Source organism: Pyxicephalus adspersus, chromosome 3 (genome assembly GCF_032062135.1).
Source record: "Pyxicephalus adspersus chromosome 3, UCB_Pads_2.0, whole genome shotgun sequence".
NCBI classification, from domain to species: Eukaryota; Metazoa; Chordata; class Amphibia; order Anura; family Pyxicephalidae; genus Pyxicephalus; species Pyxicephalus adspersus.
The window spans coordinates 33,912,487-33,935,218 of record NC_092860.1 but is presented as its reverse complement, the minus strand read 5'-3'; the positions used below and the strand labels follow the sequence as shown (position 1 = coordinate 33,935,218).

At 37.2% G+C, this 22,732-nt stretch overlaps 2 protein-coding genes across 6 annotated transcripts in view; both read left to right on the top strand.

Annotated features, from left to right (window-relative positions):
* PIP5K1B (phosphatidylinositol-4-phosphate 5-kinase type 1 beta) overlaps nucleotides 1–15,888 on the top strand; it is an 88,956-nt gene extending 73,068 nt beyond the window's left edge. For 3 of the 4 annotated variants that reach the window (XM_072404181.1, XM_072404184.1, XM_072404183.1), the window contains 2 exons: nucleotides 7,375–7,489; nucleotides 15,179–15,888. In XM_072404181.1, the coding sequence (XP_072260282.1) occupies nucleotides 7,375–7,489; nucleotides 15,179–15,181 (118 nt within the window). In that variant the 3' untranslated portion in view covers nucleotides 15,182–15,888. The remainder of the gene's footprint in view (nucleotides 1–7,374; nucleotides 7,490–15,178) is intronic. The other variant, XM_072404182.1, reaches the window with a different exon arrangement.
* Nucleotides 15,889–19,290: 3,402 nt separating this feature from the next.
* Nucleotides 19,291–22,732, top strand: part of FXN (frataxin) — a 17,886-nt gene continuing 14,444 nt past the window's right edge. Inside the window, exons 1-3 of one of the 2 annotated variants that reach the window (XM_072404180.1) lie at nucleotides 19,291–19,504; nucleotides 21,764–21,861; nucleotides 21,975–22,095. In XM_072404180.1, coding sequence (XP_072260281.1) covers nucleotides 19,382–19,504; nucleotides 21,764–21,861; nucleotides 21,975–22,095 — 342 coding nt within the window. In that variant the 5' untranslated portion in view covers nucleotides 19,291–19,381. The remainder of the gene's footprint in view (nucleotides 19,505–21,763; nucleotides 21,862–21,974; nucleotides 22,096–22,732) is intronic. The other variant, XM_072404178.1, reaches the window with a different exon arrangement.

The window sequence follows — 22,732 nt, the reverse complement described above, 5'->3', positions numbered from 1 at the left end:
GGGGGGGGGGCTTATTTTTCATTTTTCCCTAAAAAGGGGGGGCTGTCTTATTTGATGGCCCTGCCTTATCATCGGGGAAACACGGTAACACTGCACAAAGGCAGTTTAGTTGTTATTCCTGATTTACAAATATATCTGTGCAACAGCATACACATATAGGGCTGATTTATTAAGGCTCACCAAGGCTGGAGAAGATACACTTTCATCAGTGAAGCTGGATGATCCACCAAACTTGGAATTGATCTGGTCCAGGATTGAAAAAGTTTGCTAATAGGAAATGACTTTTAAGAAATCCATTCCAGGTTTGCTGAATCACCCAGTATAACTGATGAAAGTATATGCTCCACAGTCTTGGAGAACTTTAATAAACCAGGCCCAGTGTGTTTAGTAAATTGGGCCTAGAGTTTTTCAGAAATCAAATGCAGTGCACTTGTAAAGGCACATTATTGCAGAATCTTACTTGTGAAGGAGAAATAAATGAGAAACCTAATCCAGTTTTAGTGCCATCAGTATATTTATGTAAATGTCTGAATTTGAATACCAAGTAACTTGATTTTAACTTTTTGCCATGTTTTTACTGTCGTGTATAAAATGTAATTAACCTTAAGCATTTTCGTTCCACATAACGTCACATGGTCACATTAACATCTTATGTTAGTATTTACCGTGGATGTTAAGATATAATATTCTGTTTGCCAAGGGAGGGTTGAAAACAGAAACACGCATAAATATAGTGCTTTGCCTTTTGAAAACAGTACAGTTTTTTCCCTCTTGTGTTCATAGGTATTAAAGATAATAACTATTGTCAAAGCATGTGATGATAGTAGCAACATAATGGCTTTGGAACATTTTCATTACTAATAACATAGATACTGGAGAGAACATCAATGGATAAAATTCATTACAGGGGTAAAAAAAAGTTTTTCCATTTCGTATTACTATTCTTTGGTACTTTTATTTTTTAACAAGTCGAAGACCAGAGAAACCTAAAACAGGACACTTGATACTGACTTGTTGCTATCAGGTTGATATATCTATAGGAAAACATATAAATTCCTGCCCAGCCATCTCATTGATTGACACTATGGCTGGGTTGTGCTGATATCTTAAATTACCTGCATATCACATAATCATAGCCATCTTCCTAAACAAAAGTGTCTACAGTGGCAAAGATTCACTGTTTACATGATTTAGTAGCTCTTTTATACAAAATGATGCCATCTGTAAACTGCAGAGCACCAAAAAATACAATGCACCCAATGCTTTATGCATGTATTTATCAAAATAGCATCTACTGTGAATTGGCTGTAAATATAGGGTAATTGATGATGATCAGTCCTACATTGTTGCAAAGCTTTCTTTTTCAACACAAAAGTGTTTTTATTTTAGAGCTTTATTGTTTTGCAGAAAATCACTTTTACCTTTTGTAATTCATCATGAGATTTTTTTTTCTTTTTTCAGAACAGATAGGTTTGTGATTTGGTAGCTGATATGTATAACTCTACTAGTTTATTGATATATATATACTTTTACTTCTCATATTTATGTTTATTTAGAAATAATTAGGGGAAAATGTTCATAAATGGACCCCAGAATTTAAAATACATACAGATGTGTACAATGGCATCATTTATCAATCCATGTTGGTGGATTGATGAACCACCAATTGGAAGTGGACACTGAACTTTTCTATAAGAAAAGCTCAGTGTGTACAGTACTTGTTGATTCATTGGCGGTGGAAGTGATCACAAAAGATTGTTTCCAGTGGTGGTGATCTGATGTCTATGTGACATTTGTAAAGGAAGGCAGTGCACAAATTCTGCTGACTAAAAAGATTTTTAATATTCTAATACCAGAGTACATTGCAATTCCACAACCCACAAGCAAAGTCCCCTGTGGTTCATGAAAGCTCTACCTTCCCTTAACCTTAAGAAGCTGTTTTCATAAATGGTTCGGTAAGCAAGACGATAACATTGAGACCTTGAGTAGTCTCATGGCTTTCACAGGTTTGTAATAGTAACAATGCCAAGACACAATCTGCATGGAGTTTGCAGGTTCTCCCTGTGTTTTCTGCGTTTCCCCCAGGTACTCTGATTTCCTCCTACATTCCAAAAACATGCTAACAGTTGGCTTCCCTCTAAATTGCCCTTAGACTGTGCTAATGACTATGGTAAGAGTATTTTTTTTTAAACATTATATTTTCATTGATTTTTTCGAAACTTTTGACAATGAAAAAACAAACAAAGGAAACAAAATAAGAAACAATAGTAACATATGGGGAAGGAGGAACAAATCCTGATCCTAGCACATTTTAACAGTAACCGTACAGGCCAGTTGCATAGAAAAAATAAAAGCTAAAGAAACAAATATACACCATCATTCCCATACATAAACGAAATACATAAATGAAAGAACCAGAACAAACATTGCAACACCCACTATTAATAAATACATTTCCACCTGCCTAGGATTACTACAGTCACATAATCACATTCCACCCTCTAAGTGCCCAGCAAATCTTTATAGTTTGAAGATTCTTGGAAAATAATCCAAGGTGCCTAAGTTTCCCAAAATTTCTCGTCCCGTTTATATTTACCTGCAGTCAGGTCCTCCATTAATCTAATTTTTTTTACTCTGCCACATTCCTACTGAAGAGGCCAACACTTTCTTCCACAGGCTAGGGATCCAGGCCTTGGCCGCACTTACCGGGTTTTTATTCACTGATTTGTTATAAACTTTATGTGGCCGGTCATTGAGATGGAGCAGAAAAAACCCAGGATCGTTGGGTATTGGCCTCACAGACATATCCTGACAGATTTTTTTACGCTTTGCCAGAAGTTTTGAAGTTTCTCACAAGACCAGAAAACATGTAACATTGTGCCCCTCTCAGTACCACACCTCATATCAGAGACATAGGGAAAATAGTATGCAATCTATCAGGTGTCTTGTACCATTTGGTAAGGAGGTAAGAAGATATTTGACCGTTCCTATATAAGTGTCATCGACATCAGGACTGCAAAAATATACTATAAATGATTTCTTTTAGTTTATTATCTTTTTTAGATTTTGAATCATCTTACTTTTTTCTTCAAAGAGGTCCAGAGGAAACCTTGTAATTGTAATTTGTTAGCAATAGATCATTTCTGCAAAAATAGGTTGTGTGGCATTTAGTTCAAGCATCCTTTAGCAAGACCTCAGACTACTGGAAATGTTGTGGTTTTATTGTCATTTTAGAGGATTCTGTTATACAGCACAATGTAGATGCTCTAAAGCAGGGGTGTCGATCTCAAATACACAGAGGGCCGAAATTAAAAACTTAGACCAAGTCAGGGGCCAAACAAACCCCTCTACACACACTTTAGGGTTGAAAAGACTAATTTCTATCTATCATTGCAGGCTGTGTGTTGTTCATCCTCTCACATCACAAGTTTGTCTGACACTAAATATTACACTATGCATTCTCTAATGGATTGAAACAAACACAATGTCCCTGGTAGTCAGGCACCATGTGATCATTGCCTAGGCTTTGTGTTACATAATGGGTGTAGAGTAATAATGTCTATGTTTTGCATGTATTGAAAATGATGATGTGAGGTGGTAACACAGGTGGGCGGGCCAGATGTAGTTCATTTTCGGAATTCTTTGGAGGGCCAAAAAAAAAGGACCTTAAGGGCCAGATTTGGCCCTCCGGCTAGAGTTTGACACCCCTGCTCTAAAGGATAGGAAAATCTTGATTTAGTTCCTAGATTCTGCCAGAACATAGTTGACAGCAACAGCTTGCAGATCCATCTTCACAACAGTTGCCTGAGGGAAGCACCATTATAGGAGAAACTGAGAGTTGCTTCTTCTGATTTTTCGGCAGGGTTAATTATTTAGAGCTGAGTTGTTGAAAAAGAACCCCAAACTAAAAGACCAAGATACTCATACTAAGGTATTCATGTCAGTGTCCACATATGAAATGACACATTCTTTTAATCTATATAAATTTTAGGGCTGGGCCAATATTTGGAACCTGAAATGATTGTAACTTAGCCATGTAAGTGGAACTTAGTTTTATATATGCTCTGTTTATGTTTTTATGAAAGTCTACGTGTGTATAAACAGATCATTGATAATACATAAAAGTAAAAAGAAAGGATAGCATTGCCACCTGCTTGGTGTCCCAACATTTCAACTCTTCCAAATAAGTCCCATTTTAGATGGTTTTATTATGTGTGTTAATATAGATGACCATTGTATTTTATCGTCAACCTTCACTTAGGTAAGATTGTACCTTTTTCCACAAAAAACAATTATATAATAGGAATGTTAATATTGTAGATAGTGTATTTCTGCTTTCAAAACAGTTGCATGCATTCTCCTTGGGGGAGAAATTAACTAGTACTGCTGGCAATTGTACAACAGCATGATGTGATTGTAAACACATTAGGGTCTAATTGCAGAATTAATCCACAAACTTAAAGTATGGTTACCAATTAAAAACTGGCTCATCCACTTTACAAATGACTCACCAATATCATTTGTTTATGGTAAAAACATTTCCATTCATTTTAGCCCATGTGAATAGTAGTAAAAATATTTGTCAAGCATATTTTGCAACAGGAACCCTTTATTGTACCTTTTCTATTTATTTATTCAAAAGTTATGTCAGAAAACCACATTTGTGACCCATAGGGTAGGTTTGCACCTGCGGTAAAAAAAAAAATGCTGGCATTACTGCTCATGGGCCCCTATTATGTGCAGTTAGGCTTTAAGGAACCTTTTCAGGCAAAAATTGCTTTTTGCAAATGCCTGTGCAAGCGATTTGGGGCAATTTTCCAACACACTTTAAACACGCCTAAAAAACTGTTTTAATTTTTCCTACAGGAAGTTGACCCCAAGCCCAAGTTAGCCTGTTTTAACGAGATTGCTATTAGAAAACGCAACCGAAATTCCCTGTGATATTAGCTACAACAAAACTCATTCGTTTTAATGGAAACTATATTTTGGCAAGTATTTTTAAGCAGTAAAACCGCAGATGTGAACATATCCAAAAGGTATAAAATGACAAATTTCTGCTGGGTACTTCTGTTTCAATTGCTGCATTCAAGAGGTTTGTGAAGATCCTTTCATGTTAATGCATAATTTCCTAGAAAGTAACATTAATATTAATTGTTCAATTTGACACATAGCTTAGTTATACATTTTTTATTATCCAGCCCCAGGATATTTTCATTGGGTTTGTCCAGGGTCTCCTGCCATCACTACTCAGCACTTTAGTATTTGATTTGGATAACGTTTACACTTTTCTGTTTTCATACATCCCATTTATTTTTATATGGCTAGTTCACATCTTTATGGTGCAGCTTTATGGATGGCAGGACGTCTTTTTGTGCATTTTTTGTGAAGGTTGAACACTTATATTATTTGTTTTTTTTGGTCTGAGCATTGTAAAATCATTCCTTTTTCTAATTAAATATTAACTAAAAAAAGCATAAAACACAATGTGAATCATAAATGTGCCTATGTCATACTAAAATTGTAAAAAAAACTAAACAAAATAAGCACATAAAAATGAAAGCATGCGCATTGCCTAGGTGGGATAAGGCCTTTAATGCATACCACTCACTGGAAACAAGTTTTATAAATTATCACCTGTAAAGAAAGAAACCTCCCTGGTTTATTGTTCAGTCATTAGGTCTGATTTATTAAAGCTCTCTAAAACTGAATTAGATAGACTATCATGGGAGAACTTAAGCGATCTAGCATTCCTGGACTTAATGTCTTAAAAATCTTTTGCCATTGGCAAATATTTTCAATTCCTGGACCAAATTCAGGTTTCCTGGATCATCCAGGTTCTCCATGACAGTCTATCTTTTCCAGTCTTTGGTCAGGTCCATTGAATATTCCCTCTGTTGCAAAAAAATGCTGTGCAAAGGTGTGTGGGATATGAGAATCCTTTAGGAAGCCCCTTGGTTATGGCATAAGACAGCAATAACAATATTGACATAGGGGCCAGCAAAATGAACCACATAGCGCGGCAGGGCATAAATACATCCGTTCTCTGAAAAGTGTCACGATTCCTTGACATAACTTTAAAACAGAGCAAATATTCCACAAACTGATGATGGACCTGTAAAGTATGAATGCTTTTTCTTAAGGTGTTATGTGTTAATATTTAATATATGTGTTAAATGTTTTTTCCATGACAGGACAGCTTTATGGATAAAGGCTACAACCTAGTTCCTTCTTTTGGAAGTATTTGAGGGAATATATACGTTTTTAGTAGATATTGTATTTGTAGATGCAGCAAGTGCAATGAACAATGATAGCTCTAGCCAATACCTTTGAATTTAGTACATCCACCCAACATAAAGTGATCATCCTTTGTGAAATTTGATATAAGACTTGCTAAAGAAAAGTATGTTTTACTCATACTGCTGTAAAAGGGAAGTATACAGTTAGATACAAAGGCATTTGTAGAATTTCTCCTCTCCTTGTGTTTTCTCATTGTAAAAAAAAAAATCTGTTATCCTTACAAGATTGGTCATTTTAACCCAATTGACCACAATTTGGGACATTGATTTTGTTGAATTTGGTAAGAATATCTGTAACGTCATGTGTAAGGGTTTGTTGCCAAGATATCAGTTACCAACCCATGTGGCATACCATAATTCTGAATTCTGCTCTAAACATTTGACGTAATTCTGTCATCTATCAGCAAATTATGGGGCGAGCAGCTGAAAGGGGCAACACTGAGTTTTTTCATGCCTTAGTGATCAGCATAGACATCTGTCATCAGTTTACTGTAGCTGTAAACAAATGATTTTATTGATAGATTATAAAGGTACAGCTGTACATGAGAAGGTAATCTCACGCCTCCAGATCGTCCTAGGCAGCTGCTGTCTGGTGAAAGAGACAGGTGGTGAGGTTATAAAAATTGTTGCGGTTGCTGTTATTACCTCTAATAAGCTGGAGGCAGCTTCCTGATTCCTGCCCCGTCCCTGATGGGGCAATGCAGGTCATTGTAGCTAATGCAGTGCTGGAGGGTGTGCTGTGGCAAGTCAAAACCCTGGGCAACAGCAGTCAAGTTTACATTAAAGTTTAAACTACTTCGACTGGGATGAGAAGGGAAATCTTTAGCTGACAGATAAATATAGTGTATACACTGTGATAGGACAACAACCACTTCCAACTGGAGAAATCATTTATCATCATCTTTACTTGTCTGTTACATGAATCCTTGCCACGTTAATCAAAGATTTGGCAACAGTAGTTTGGCCTCATACGTTTATTAACCTAGGTATGAAAAGAAATTATTCAATAGGTATCACTGGATAAGATGTAAATTCTGTAGGATCATTGATGTTCTGACCTACTGCTTTTTATTTCTAGAAGGGGTTTACCATCAAGTTCAACATTCACACTTGAAGACAGTGCATACCAGACATCAGAACAGAGCACTTTAGAAATGGACAACGACAATGGCTCCATCTTTGATGTCTACTTAGTGAGTATTCTTTAGGTATTTACCACTATGCTATAATTATAATCATATGTTAGAAGAAATCAAGTGACTAAAGATGTTACAGAAAAAATGTAATTTATATGATGCCAAACATCCAACTGATTGTGTTGATCTTGCTGGTGGAGAAATGAGAAGGCAGGCCAGTCACTATTGTGTTCTGCTAAATGCAGGACAAAGACGGAGCAGATGGTCCTATAGGACCAGTATGGAGAGTATAGAAAAAAACATGGAACAATTAGGATATAAAAATTAAGTGCTTACCTACTGAACTGAAGGGTTACTTTTTTAAAAAAGCATTGGATTTTTTTTTTCATTTTCTGCACTTTAAACTCTTAAAAAAGCTAGAAACAAAAAAAAAAGGTAATAAAGCCTTACTTTACAGGTTCATGAAAAAGACATCTCTGCACACACTGTACCTATAGGGCCAATTTATCAAAAAGGTGACAGGATAGAAGATTGTAATTTTTTCGTGATTACAACATTTATTAAACATTGACCGCACTACGGAGAGGGAGCTTCTGGTCACCACTATAGGTTAATTGCATTATAGCAGTCAGTCTTATTGCTATATTATAACTTCCTAAATTGGTGATCAGAAGCTCCATTCTCTTGAATAGAGTGTTGATCCCCTTTTCGCAGTTCAGAAATAAGTGATATTTTAAAAGAGATCTGTTCAGCTAATCAGCACTTTCATAAATGGGGTTAGCAAAAAATGTAATAAAATAACACCAGGTTTCTTAAGAACAGGCTGCCTTAGTACATCTCTATAAATGATACATTTAAAGAATAATTCAATCAATCATTATAAATAAATAAATGAATAAATCAATTGTTTAATACAGCAACTCTTTCCTTTGCAAGGGGTTAATATTATAGTCCTAATGATTCAATGAACCAAAGTCATTGAACAGTGTCCCCACAGATGGTACATTCCTGGCCTCCTGTATCTCATAGACCATGTAGAAGTTAGATGCAGAACCTGTAATAGTGCCAATGTCCTAATATGCCCTCTGCCAGTGGGGAGTGGTTGGATGGAGATGAGGGGTCAGTTGCTACAGCTCTTTTTAGTGCACTTAGTGCAGAAAGTGCATTTAGGCTTATGGGATGAAATATTATAACTATGTTAACATTCATATAGAACAGTGGTCCCCCACCTTTTGGACGTCACTGGTCACTATATTTACGGACTCTGGACCACGCATGCGCAGGGAGCATGTCATTCAAAGGGGAAGAGACGTCACCCAAAGTGACATCATGATGCAAGGGCCCGCCCACTCTGCCAGAGACACAACCCACCCACCGTCCTGGGCCTGCGATGCATATGGGAGACATTATACTTCTCCTTACCCCGCTGGTGGGAGCACCGGCCAGAGCAGCAGACCACTAATGTAGATGTAAAATGAAAGGTTTCACTTCAATTAAAAAAGGGATAACTTACATAATTGGAATCTGCATGTACACAAAGCGGACATCTGCTAGACCCATCTTTAATCTTCCTTAATTTGCTGTTTTGGATTAGTGAAGTCTTTCATAATTTTTTACCCCCTAGGAACCCTTAAAATAATTTTAGATTTTGGGGAAATCCTGCTAATATGATCTAATTGAGGATCGGAGGGAAAAACTCCCTCATTACAGTGATAATTTGGAAAGAATGCTCATTACAGTGTTAGTCAGAATGTCACCATTCTAGACAGCATCAGATAGGTCAGTCAGGTAAAGCTCAAGGAACCACCAGCAACCACTGGAGGAAGCTTAGGCTTCCATAGAACGCTGGTTTTAAATAGCTGGATTGGAGTTACAGCTGTTTATGCAAATGTGTGATGACTGTATTTCCACTGATGATATCCAGACACATAAGTGATGAATAATATAAAAATGAATGATAAATTTAACCATGGCAATAATACATAGCGACTAATCAGCATTTGTCTGGCAGTGGTTTGCCTTTAGCAAAGTGAATGCTGATTGGTTGCTACACTCAAGAATAACCAACAAGATATCTTCATTAAACAAGACATAATCTTTAAACCTATATTAATGATTGCTATATAATACATTATTTCTGCTTCTCTATTTACTACAGATCTTGATGTTGCTTTTGCATGACTGCTATTCAATGTAATAGATCTGCCAGTTATTCTAAAACACTAACAGGAGTCCGATCAGTGACCTATATAAAAACAAATGTAAAATGCTGTGCACATGAACTGCTTTTCATCCTGGCCTGGCTTTGTCTCTTCTGTTTCACATCTAAACATGCTGTGCTAGGTAGAATATTGATGTCCTGTTGCACTGGCTGTTCTTATCTTTGTGATTGTGTACTTTCCTGTATGTTCTCTTTGTCAGAATTGTCCATGCTATGCTACAGTTGGAGCTGTGAGATAATACAGTGTGATGCCGCAGAAAATGTTAACCACCGCCCTGCTGTTAATCTGCACATTTTTTCTATTTCTCTTGTCTACGTGTGTTCCAGGATATTATGGGTGTTGGCAGTCAAGTTCCTTCCTTATTTTCACTAGCATGAAGTCAGCTTTGAATAACAAATAAAGTGAGGCTCAAAGAAAGCATTAGTCAAATAGAACTCCTCTGCCACATCCAAATGTATTGCGGGCAAGCTCTCGCTACTAGCAGGCGCTAAAATAGCTTGAACGCTGATTCAGTTTTTTTTTATTATACAGAAAGAAAGGAAAGGAAAAAATATATGTTATAATAAATGTAGTATATATATATATATATATATATATATATATAACCATCAAACATGACATGACAACTAGAGCAGAGGTAATGAGGTTTTGCTGATACCAACCAATTTTATGGTGAGGATAAAGCCTCATGGGTATTCCCGTTCCAAGCACAACTAGTTAGTTATGTTATCTACTACACCTGTTTATGGTTTTCTATGATTATTTACACATTTATGACTCCTTATAATCTCCTTTAGAGCCCATTTGGATCTTTGTGTTGTGGTAACCACAGCACACAGTAAAACACAAAACACATTGGTGCATTGCAGTTCTATTCATTGTGAATAATAGATCACACTTACTACTGTGCATTGCATTAGTTACTAAAGGTAATGTGCTTTTTTAACAGGCTAGATTGCATTGCCTGCCCATTTATTTCATTGGTTTCTCCTAATGGAATGCACATTAACACACATTGGCTCATGTGCAATAAGGCACCACATGGATCCGAATGGGCCCAAATGAAAGTCATTTGCACATCATGTAGTTTTATAAATACATGTAAATTGTTACAAAAATATTTCAAAAATTCTATTTGTAGTTTAGGTTTATAAGACATAATTCAGACATGTGATCATTGTTTCTTAGAGTAGGTTCACAGATTCCTCCTCATTGCCTGATATTGTGCTGTACCCCATGTCTGGCAACTTCTCAGCCACTTGAGCATGCACATGGCACCGCTAGTTCAGAAAGAAGCATCATCTGCACATGTGACAGCTGGCGGTAGTGAGCAGTACTGTGGGGTCTGCTGCAGGGAGACACCACCTGTAGCATGTCCCCGATCGGCAACACTTCCTGGCATGGAGAAGTGGTAACTGTACTGCAACCTCACTGCCAGTGTGAATTAGACTCTAGGAAATGTCACCCTAATATAACTAATATTAAAAAAGTATCTGGCCAAAAAAACAAAAATGTATTATTTTGCAGTTTTTAGATGTGGTAGATGCATTGGTTTGTCAGGTTTTATTTTTACCTGGTGATCCCACAAATAACACTCTTTGTGTCCCATCATGTCTACACTCTCATGTATAGAAGCAGTCATTTGTCACATAGGCTGGACTTCAGACATGTCCTTGCTCAATGCCTTTACATGGTGGATTGATGGAACTAGTAGTTTATATAGTTCTATTGTTTCATCTCATTGGAAGGACACTGCATGTTTAGCAAGATCAACTTGTATTTTGTACTTGCTGAAATTGTATTCTGTGCTTGCCTAGTCTGAAAAATGAGAATATATTCCAGCCACCACATCTAAGTACTGGTAAGGTGCAATATGTTTTATTCTATATGTACTTAGGTTTACATTTACTTTAAACAACCTACAGCAAAAAAAGCAAGGTTTCACATTACCATGGATAGTTCATATTAGAAATAATTTCAATCAATGTATAAAGCAGCGGAGTATTATGCCGCACTTTGCAGAGTATCCATTCTTATTGGTTTACCAGGTTTTTTAGGAATATAATTTTGCTTTTTATTGACATAAGGAAACATATATGTTAGGATAGACACCAAGTAAGCAAAATACATCTTAAAGTTCCCTAAACATACACAGTACTAGTGGTTTCAAAATTGTTAACAATAAAATATCCTCTTTCTGGTAAATTATTAATAACTACAACAAAATGTAAAATAATTGAAATTGTGTCTCTAACATATCCGGTGTTATATCCAGCTTTTAAACAGGATCAATATAGTAAGAATAAATGCTGCCATTGTACTACTTTAGCAATGAAGGTTTGAAAAAGTCTTGTAAATGAACTTGTATTTTATGCTTGCTATTCCTTTAAGAGTTTTTCTCCACTAAGCCAACAATGCCACCTGTTGGTGGACAAGTGTTACTGCTGCTGTTTGTCAGGTTGTATTATAACCAAACACTAGAGTGAGAAATGAAAATGGTGAAAATAACATGCGGCTCATAGCAGCATCTGATTCCATGTTTTATTTCTCCAGAAAATGAACTAGAAGGTTTTTTGTCATTTGAGGTGCAAAAATAAATACACATTCCTTTTAGTGAGCACAACTTGTATTGTAGTGAGCTATATTCAGAGTATATTTATAAAATATTTGGTGGCACATTCATCAGGGAAAGTTTTATATATTTCTACTGGTCACTGGTCATGTTGTTCAGAGGAGCACTATCTTTAATATGAATCTGGAATCAAAATAAGTGACACTTGACTTCAAACTAGCGGGTCACAAGATCAAAACTAATCTTAGGAAGTATAATTTCACTGAAAGAGTAGCTGGTGCTTGGAACAGATTCCCAGCAGAAAAAGTAAGTCAGCCAACATTTGGTGAATTGAAACATGTTTGGGACAAAACGTTTAGTAGATCTATAGTCAGAGAAAAAAAGAAAACAAATCAAAGATGCAGCCTCCATGATCCACTTGGTATTTCGTGCCATCAGTCTTCTATGCTTCTAATGCTGTGGAACTTTTTCATCCTATAAAAGTTATTATTTTAAAAAAAATGAATAATGGTTGGCATCGGCATGGTACAAGCCCTGTCTGCATGCCATCCTCTAGCCACACAAGTGTTTGCATGTGTGGGTTGGTGATATTGAGTTTACACAACATTCAGTTATTAGAGGAAATATCCTCAGCAGGACACATCACATTCTTCCCTAGTTTGTCTTATAAAAGGGAAGGGGGTTGGCAGGACCAGGGTATGGCTAGCTTTATAATACTTTCACAGGAATATTTTTTGATAACGAGCCAACAAAACACATCCTCCAGTAATATGAATTCAGACAATGTCCAAAGCACACAAACATACAGCTCAGCATTTGAGAGCTCTAAATTGATAAAAGGGAATACATTTTGCTCTGGGTTACTTGAAGCCAGCACTCTTTGCATTACCTTATAAGCTTCTGAAGATTTTAAGCTCCAATAAACAAGCTTTCTTTATGCATTGATAAAAAAAAGGAAACAACATTACTGAATGTCACATAAAGCTTGGATTTTTGTATAAATGCATTAGGCTTGTAGAGACATAACTGTACAATGGAAGAAATGAATTATGTGCTAAAAACAAGCACGCTGCAATACCTTTTACAGCCAACAACACAGGACTGGGCCTTTTTCCATTTAAAATGACATTTTCTGTGTTTGCTCTGGGGCATTGAACAAAGAAATTGTATTTCTCCAAATCCGCTGCTAGTTTCCTCCACTGTTCTACATGTTCTTTATATCCTTTGCAATCTCTGATTATACACCCACTGATGCTAAAACATAGTGTTATTGAGAGCCATTAACAAGGGACATACAGGTCTTATTTTTATTTAACAGTGGTAAATGAAACTTATTCTAAAATCTACAAAGCTGTTGACTTTGATGGATTATTAGTTTATTGAAGCATGTTAATGCAGTCATTAAATTCTGATGAAGAGGATAGGAAAACTGAGCACTCATGATTCTCAGATATACCTAATTTGCAAACTATATTTGCCTAATAATAATAAAGCTTCATTTACACCTGCAGTCCATACATATAAATAGCTGAACATTTGTGTATATCAGTAGTTTTGTGCAGCTGTCCCAGTGAATGCAGACGATCACCTGGACACTTGGTTACCTGTGGTAGTCACTTTGTTTTTTATGCCATCCTCCAACTGCATTAGTCTGAACTGGGCCATTGAATTTATTACTTTTTCACTTTAGTGTTTGGGGGTTGGATCACTATAGGGCCTGCTTTTTGATGGACAGTCTCACTAAGCAATGCAGAGACTCGGGAAGGGCTGGAGCAAAACAAAACATTACAAACTAAAGCGGCTTTTTCCTCCTTTAAGGCTTCAGTGGACCTCTACAAAATATGTGTGTATACATGCAGGCTGCTTTAAGTTCAAAATCAATGAATCATGTTTTAGACTATAGTTGTCAGAATTTAGGCCCGAAGAAACAGGCAATGCAGTCATGTAGGCTAGCTGTGTAAACAGAACCTACAGACCGGGGGTGTCAAAATCTGGCCTGCAACATCCTTTTTTTGGAAAAAAGAATTCTTAAAATGAATTGCAGCTTACCCGCCGCTACTGCAATCCGTAGTAACAGCAGGCCAGCTGCAATTCATATTAAGCTGCTGTTCTATAGACGAGAGTGTTGCCGCTACTACGATTCCCGGCATCACTCATGTCTATTGAACAGCAACCTATGCGTGGATCGACAGGTAAGCCAGAGAATTGTGCCAGAGAATGCAATGTGCATTAATTCATTTGGTTTCACATTGTATTCTCTGGCAAGGTAAAACAATTAGAAAAAGCAATAAGAAGAAACAAGACAACTTACTGTACTATACTAGTGACAACCATGCAGAATACACCAAAGTGAAAGTTTTGTCACACTCCAGGATAAACAAAATACAAAAGACTCTTCTGCATAGCTTATTGTGGTCTTTTTTTCTATAATACAGTAAAATTTAAAAAAAAATCTTTCTATTATAAGCTTGTTTCACATTGAATGTTAAGCAAAACCCCTTTGTTTCCATATGAAAATGTTTTTTATTTAATGAGAAGGGAAAACTTCCTCAATTTTTTCAATAAATTTCAAGCTTGGCCAGCGATCTTGATCTAAGTTTTTATTTTCGGTCCTCTGTGTATTTGAGTTTGACACCCCTGGTAAAGACAATGATACATTTATCCATTCACATACAAAATAAGCTTCTTTAGATGTTTAATTCCATGTAAGTGCAGAGAATTTTTTTTTATTTTAGATTTGATGGCCAGTTGCAAAATTGTACATTAGTATAAGCCCAGCCAGATCATCCTACATGTGCTTGTTTATAGGGGATTATCTGATTAGTACACATTCATACTGTGTGCAGATAAAATATGTCATTCAACATTTCATGCTCTTGGTAATGTAATTGGGGGCTGCATTTAGGTGACATAAGTAAAATAATTGTTCTAACCATGTTCTCTTATTTACAGTAAAGTATGCTAAGGAGAAGACGGATCCACACCGCAATGAGCTATGTGCACAAAAGAAATGGTGGATTACTGAGCGTGTCCGGTTTTGACATGAGATTATGTAGGAATGTATCGGATTTAAGAAAGAACATCTGGTTAAGTCTTGTACGTTGACTTGACACATGTAACGGTATGGAGTATGGACATTTTGTTGCACTCTACTATTGAACTGTGAAGAACTCCATGAAGATCCTGCTTTTGTTGCTGCAGATCACCTTGGACTGAAGGGGGATGTTATTCCCAAAAACTCACTTTGTGTTTTCTTTGCATGTTTTCCACTGTTTATGGCACGACGTGAACTTACTGGCCTATCAAAACAGACTTCAGAACACCATAAATGCAAAGTTAAGCTGTTTTTTCATTTTTTCTGATTTAGAATAATAATCACTAAAGTCAGTCTTGTTTGGTTATCAAATAACTTCATGCACCAGTTTGCTTCTGTGTACACATACGTTATGGAGAATAGCTTCCGTACAAATATTTTCATTATGTTTACTAGAGAATTGAAGATGTGCTATTTATAACTAAGCCTTATGTTGTGTACATAATGTCTTTGAAATATTGTGATCTAGTTTATTGCTTGTAAATGAGAAATTATATAATTTATTTAGAAAAAAATAACTGTATACTATAGTTTTATTGATGAAAGAAATAAAATATTTTGTTCTCAGCGTTTGTTATTTTTATTGTGTATGTAGCTTGACACCATTTATCTTTTATATATGGCTCCTAAAATGTTACATTATTTTAGAATAAAAAGCTAAAGTAACAAGGACAATTCCATCACAGGTGCCACACATATCTTACCAGTATCTTTGGTAATATGATTTATACAATCAGACACATGGACTTCAGTGAGATAATACCATGTGGAAAGAAAGTGGTAAGTATTCCAATCAATAGGCCAGGTTTATCAATCATGTTAAGGATTGGTTTCACTCCTTCTATGGAATAAAAAGTATGCAAGAAAAATGAATAAATATATATAGAAAATATGGTGATCAGTATTTCAACATGATTCTCCTGATTTTGGGCAGGGTCCTCTCCTCCTCCTGTGTCAGTGGGTCTTATTTAATAAAGCTCCCTAAGGCTGGAGAGAATATACTTTCATCAGTGAAGCTGGGTGATCCAGCAAACCTGGAATGGCTGTCTTAAAAGTCATTTTGCTATTTGCAAATGTTTTCAACCCTGGACAAGATCCATATCAAGTTTGCTTGATCACCCAGCTTTTCTGATAAAAGTGTGTCCTTTCCAGCCTTCGAGAGTTTCAATAAATCAGGCCCATTGTTTGTAAATGTCTGTCATTTATAACCCCTATTTATTGTACAGCGCTGCGTAATATGCTAGTGTTTTAAAATACAGCTTAATAAAAGGACAGGAGTTGTTAAAGGTCATAAAAAAAAGGATTTCACAATTTCTAAATAATTTTCAAGTGAAAAATTTTGATACTGTTGCTTTTCTCTCTATGGGCCTAATTTATTAAAGCTCTCCAAAGCTGGAGGGCATACACTTTCATCAGTGAAGCTGGGTGATCTAGCAAACCTGGAATGGATCTGGTCCAGGATTGAAAACATTTGCTAACAAATAGCAAATGACTTAAGAAATCCATTCCAGGTTTGCTGAATCACCTAGTTTCACTGATGAAAGTGTATCCTCTCCAGCCTTGGAGAGCTTTATGAATCAGGCCATATGAGTGAGAATCCTATAAAGGTTTATGAATGTGCTTGCCATACAATTTTTAAAAAATGACACATGCAATGTACAGCTAGGAATCGGCAGACACCTAATGACTTTGGTAATATCTGTTTTGTTTTGTTTTTTTTGTGGTGGTGTTATTCACATACTCTTCCATCCATGACTAGAAATGCTTACGTTATCTGCCATGGCAGTGCAAATATTGCATTTGTTATGATCAGAGCATCCTTTAGGAGCCATTCACACACAAATTAGGAACATCTCTATGGTTACATAAACGTAATCTCACAACTGAATGTTTTTAGAGAGTACAATGATAGCATGTTTCTAAACAAGCTCTACAAGGCTGCATTGCCATTACCATCCCTCGTGTCACTGGGTGAAGTAGGTTGCTCTTCACTGAAATACATCTGACGTCATCAGCTGCAGCACTGTTGTTGCTCAGTGGAATTGATCTGTGTTCATATGGACCTGGAATCAAACTGATTAAGATTATTTCCTTTGAATATGATAGTCCTAAAAAATTTTTTGTGCCAGAGACAATACTTGCAAGGAGATAATGGATAAAGAGAGGAGACACATCAGTAGTTGTGGGGTGAAGGGGAAGCAATCTGATTTATTAAAGCTCTCCAAGGCTGGAGAGGATACACCTTTATCAGTGAACCTGGGTAATCCATCAAACCTGAAATGGATCTGGTCCAGGATTCATTACATTTGCTAGCAAATAGCAAATGCCTTTGAAGAAATCCATTCCAGGTTTGCTGGATCACCCAGCTTCACAGATGAAAGTGTATTCTCTCCAGCCTTGGAGAGCTTTAATTAATCAGGTCTTATAAGTAAGTAGAGGAGATGCATCATTAGCGGCTGGTCACAGGACTACTTAAACTACTTTGAATTTATTCAGCCAAAACATGTAGAGGCTGCTGGTTGTTACTATTTCAGGCAGAACACTAGAGTGTCATCCCAGTGTATCATGGTGCATCATGGTGTTTTCACTTGTAGTCTCAGCACTTTACAACATGATGGGGAGGCTACAATGAAAGACATCCTGAATGAAGCATGAATTGTAGCCACAGGGGTTAAGGCATACGCCATCCTCTGTATAAGATATAAACTATAGAATTGAACACATATTATTAGCACAACAGGAGGATGAAATAATCAATATTTGGACATAATCAAATATTTAAGGTTATATCTGTGTTTTAATACTAGAAAATTGCCCAATGGCATTTTGCTGGTGATCAGCAATCTTTAGCCCCTGGGTCAGTTCTGGAATTCTATTTGGGTTTGCCTCCTCATCTTCCTCTCAAAAACTGGCCACATGTGAATGACATTATTTTTTTTGATTTCTGATCCAACATTACAATACCTTCCATCGTCATGTACAGTAGGTCCCTGGATGATATCATTGTCAGCGGTCATTATCAGGCAGATTGACCAAGCTGTCCCATACCTGCCATTGATTTACATGATAGTATGGCTCATTAAAGAAAGTACAAATTCTAACTCAGGTTGGATTTCTCTACCAATCTGGCTGAATTTGATCTGCATCGGAATTTTTGTGTTTCAAATACCTATCCTTGGAAACTTCTCAAACTGATACCATCAATGCAAGCCTATTGACACAGAGCATATCCAGCGCTACCAGGGCTTATTTCCAAATTTGTTGCACTCGTGTTTCCTCTCCTAATGGGGCTCACAGTTCTCTTCTATGATTACCAGGGAGATCAATACATTCCCATTCACCAGCATTCCCTGCATGAATGACATTAAGGACATCTGACATATGGACAACTTCTAGATATGAACCGGTCTTCCCTGCTGGTTTGTGTGCAGGATGGAGGCTTGATGGGGGGAGGGGGTGGTTTTGCATTAGAAGAAATCTTTTGCTAAACACAGCTGAACAACATCTTGTAACTCTTTATTGACCAAGGCAAACTCTGTTTCTTTTTGCATATCAAAGCTCAGCTTGCTGCAGAAGTTAATAAATGTCTAGGCTCCATAAAGATTTTTGCTTTGTTTGTGAATAACTCACAGTGAGGATTTTATACAGTAACTCGCACCATGCTGCCTAATAATATGATCAGACAAACATCTGTCCTAATTGTATTCATTAAAATAATGTACCTGTTCCAACTTACATACAAATTTAACTTAGGAACAAATCTACAGTCCCTATCAGATACGTAACCTGTATTTACATAATAACTTATATATATTAGGGGTGAAGTGTATCACTTCCAAGTGTTTCATCACATCATGCACAGTACATGTAGAAGCATTATGCAAAAAAAGTAAACAGATGCAGTTCTACCACTAGATGGCAGCAGAGAAGCGCCTTAAACATTATCACTAGACATGAAACGTTGAGCACAGATACGTTCTCACAACTCAGGCTGAAGAAATCGATCCCCGATATAAGGCACACCGGTGTGAGTGAATGCTACACGGTGTGCACTTGGGACAATGTGGGCCGTTTATAGGGCACTGAGAATTGTCACTGGTATCAGGCGGTCTGCGTGTCACGTGAGAAGTGTGAGCAATACCTCCAGGCTGTGTGCGGCAGCTTGTATTAGACCAGCATGCACAGTGAGTATATGACGGGGGGGGGGGGGCATCAGACAAGCCTCCATAGGCTGAGGGGTGCCGCCTTAGCTGGGTCACATGACTTGACAATCCAATGGGAAATCAGAGAACAGAATCAGCATGTGAGCTGTTTCACTCAGTACGCATGTCTATTCATGTGTAGGCAAACATTTGCCCCAGTCATGGCCTGGGGGGTAAATATTGATGAATGTTACATCGCAGGCACCGCCTTTACAGCTCATACTCTATTCTGCCTTCATAATATAAATGTAAAGGCCAACCTAACCCTAAAACAAACAAGACAGATGCAAAGAGAGAATTAATTACGGTTAATAAAAGCAAAGTTATCTAAACAATATCTGTGTAATGGGCAAGACCTGTGTGTACTCTGCATTACAGCCATTTCTCAATTCAGTCAGTACGAGAGTCAGACGTGTGACCATGTGACCTGCAAAGTGGACTACAATTCCCAGCATGCCTTTATGGCAGCACAAACTTTGTGCTGTACTAAGGAAGCTTAGATTGCATACATAACAGAGGAATTAACTCCCAGCTTGGTGAATGTGATGACAATTTACACTGCAAAGAATACCCATTTACATAGTAAGTCAGGTTGACTGAGTCAGTCTGGACATAAATTCATCAAGTTCAACCACTAGGGAAATAAACATATCCCAGATATAAAACCCTATTGACATGGTCCAGAGGAAGGCAAAAAAAACCCTGGTACAATTTGCTTCAACAGGGGAAAAAAAATCCTTCCTGATTCCATGAGGCAATCGGATGTTCCCTGGATCAACAGTCTCTGTTAGTTTTACTTTAAATCCCTTATACCCAGTTATATTCTGTGCTTCTAGAAATACATTCAGCTTTTTCTTAAAGCAATCTATAGTAGTTGCTGAAACTACTTCCTGAGGGAGCCGATTCCACATTGTCACAGCCCTTACAGTGAAGAATCCTTCCTTATCCGGAGATTAAACTTCTTTTCCTCCAGACGCAAAGAGAGCCCGCTTGTTCTTTGTAATGCTCTCAAAGTGAATATTTGGGAAGAGAGTTCTCTATATGGACCATTTATATATTTATACAGAGTGATCATATCCCCCCTTATACGTCTCTCCTCAAGGGAGAATAGATTCAGTTCAGCTAATCTCTCCTCCACGTGCAAGCAAAAAACCTGATTTTTGTTTCTTATGTCCACATAACATATACCACATAGGCTGAGGTGTGCCACACTAAGCAATATGACTGCTGTGAGGATTTGCCTACTTTGGTTTGGGGTTTAGTTCAGAACCCTGCACACATAGGAGCACATTGCAATGGTCCTGGAAGGTGTAAACACCTAATAGACCAGAGATCTAACATCCAAAAGCTGGTGGGTTCATGTTTCTGTTTTTCCTAAAAAAGTGGAGTGTCAACACATTTTATTTATATGATATTTAAAATAAGTAAAAGTAATTAAAGAGTACCTAAACTCAACATCTTTACTTTATATAGAAGGGTAGACAACCCTTCTTTTAAAAAAAAAAAATAAGTGCAGCAGCGAATCTTGCGAAGAGGGAAGATGGCTGCGCCGGGACGAAGAGTCATTCCAGGACAGCGCAGGACCAGATCATGAAAAGGACCAGCGCCATTGGGGGACCTGGGGGTTTAAAGTTTTTGTTTAGTTCCACTTTACACTTGGTTAACCAAGTGGAACTCATGGAAAAACTTTTCCACCTTTGGATATATTAGGGAGAGATAAGACCCTCTTCTAGGTTCCTATTGCTGACCCAGAAGATAAGGACTCAGGACATCTCCCTGATATCAATTCCCATCTTCCATGTTTGTCACTGAAACAGCAGTCCCCATTCCTCTCCCCTTGTTCCGGAGACAATGGTAACATTTTGAGAGGTGCTTGTCACAGAAAAATTGCAAATTTGGACAATTATGATCGAAATGGTTCATGATCAAAGTTAGAGTTGGAATTCATATATTATTTTTTTATTATATTTCAAACAAAATTATTTTGATGACAGTCACTAGGAATGGTTTCTTTAGCCAATTTTTTATGTAAACACATTTTCTTTTCATATAGGGTATGATATTCTCCATACACAGAATTCTAATATTTGTAATTAGTTTACTTATGTCTTTGTTTTGTTTGTTTGGGTTTTTTTACACACCTAAATAATAAATTACACTTTTTTTACCTGTACTAAAAGTTTGAAAGTTTGAAATGGCAATTGAGAAAAAGTAACTTACAATTTGTGTTTTCATTTTCAGGATCATTTGCATATATTGTCCAATCCACTAATAAATAATAACTGCATCAACACTTTAATATGCACTAGCAGAAGAGCAGGAACTGTGACAAGCAGTAGGTAATATTTTGACACTGAATTTTTTTTCGGATTTCCTTTAATGTAATTGAGATGTTATTTCTGTCCAAGCTGCTTTTTATTTGCCTGGTAACTATTCATCTTTCATTTTATAGTGCATTAGATGAAACAACATATGAAAGATTGGCAGCAGATACACTATATTCCCTTGCTGAGTTCTTTGAGGACCTGGCTGATCAACCTTTTACACCTGACGATTATGATGTCTCATTTGGGGTAAGTTTCTGTTCATATTACCTTTTCAATATTGCTGATTCTGAGTAGAAGTTTTCTATAACTGCTGTTGCCAACCACAATAAAATTTTGGTGATCTTTGGCTTTGCACCTGTTATGGCTTAATATTCAGACCATATTCAGGACCTTCTACCATAGTGTGGGCAGCGAGGTTGGCTCAGCAGTTAGCACTCTGGCATTTGCAGCACTAGGTCACAGGTTCGAATCTCAGCCAGGACACTATCTGTATAAAGTTTGTATGTTCTCCTTGTATCAGTGTGGGTTACCACTGGGTACTCCAGTTTTCACCCACATTCCAGAAAAATGAAGTTTAGAATTGGCGTCCCCCAAAAATTGTCTAGACTATTTTAATGACATATGACCATAACATAGATTGTGAGCCCCTTTCATGGATAGTTAGTGACATGACTATGGACTTTTTAAAGCGCTGCGTATTATGTCGGCGCTATATAAAGACTGGATAATATGGGGGCGTGGCTTGATGGCGGCGGAGCAGGACGCAGATTCCTGAGCTCCGTATCCCGCCTGGGGAATCCCTGCAGAGTAAGCGCTTTTGCGCCTATCTAACCGGCTTTATGGGCCCAAAAGTGAAGGGGGCTCAGAAGGGACGCCCCGGAGG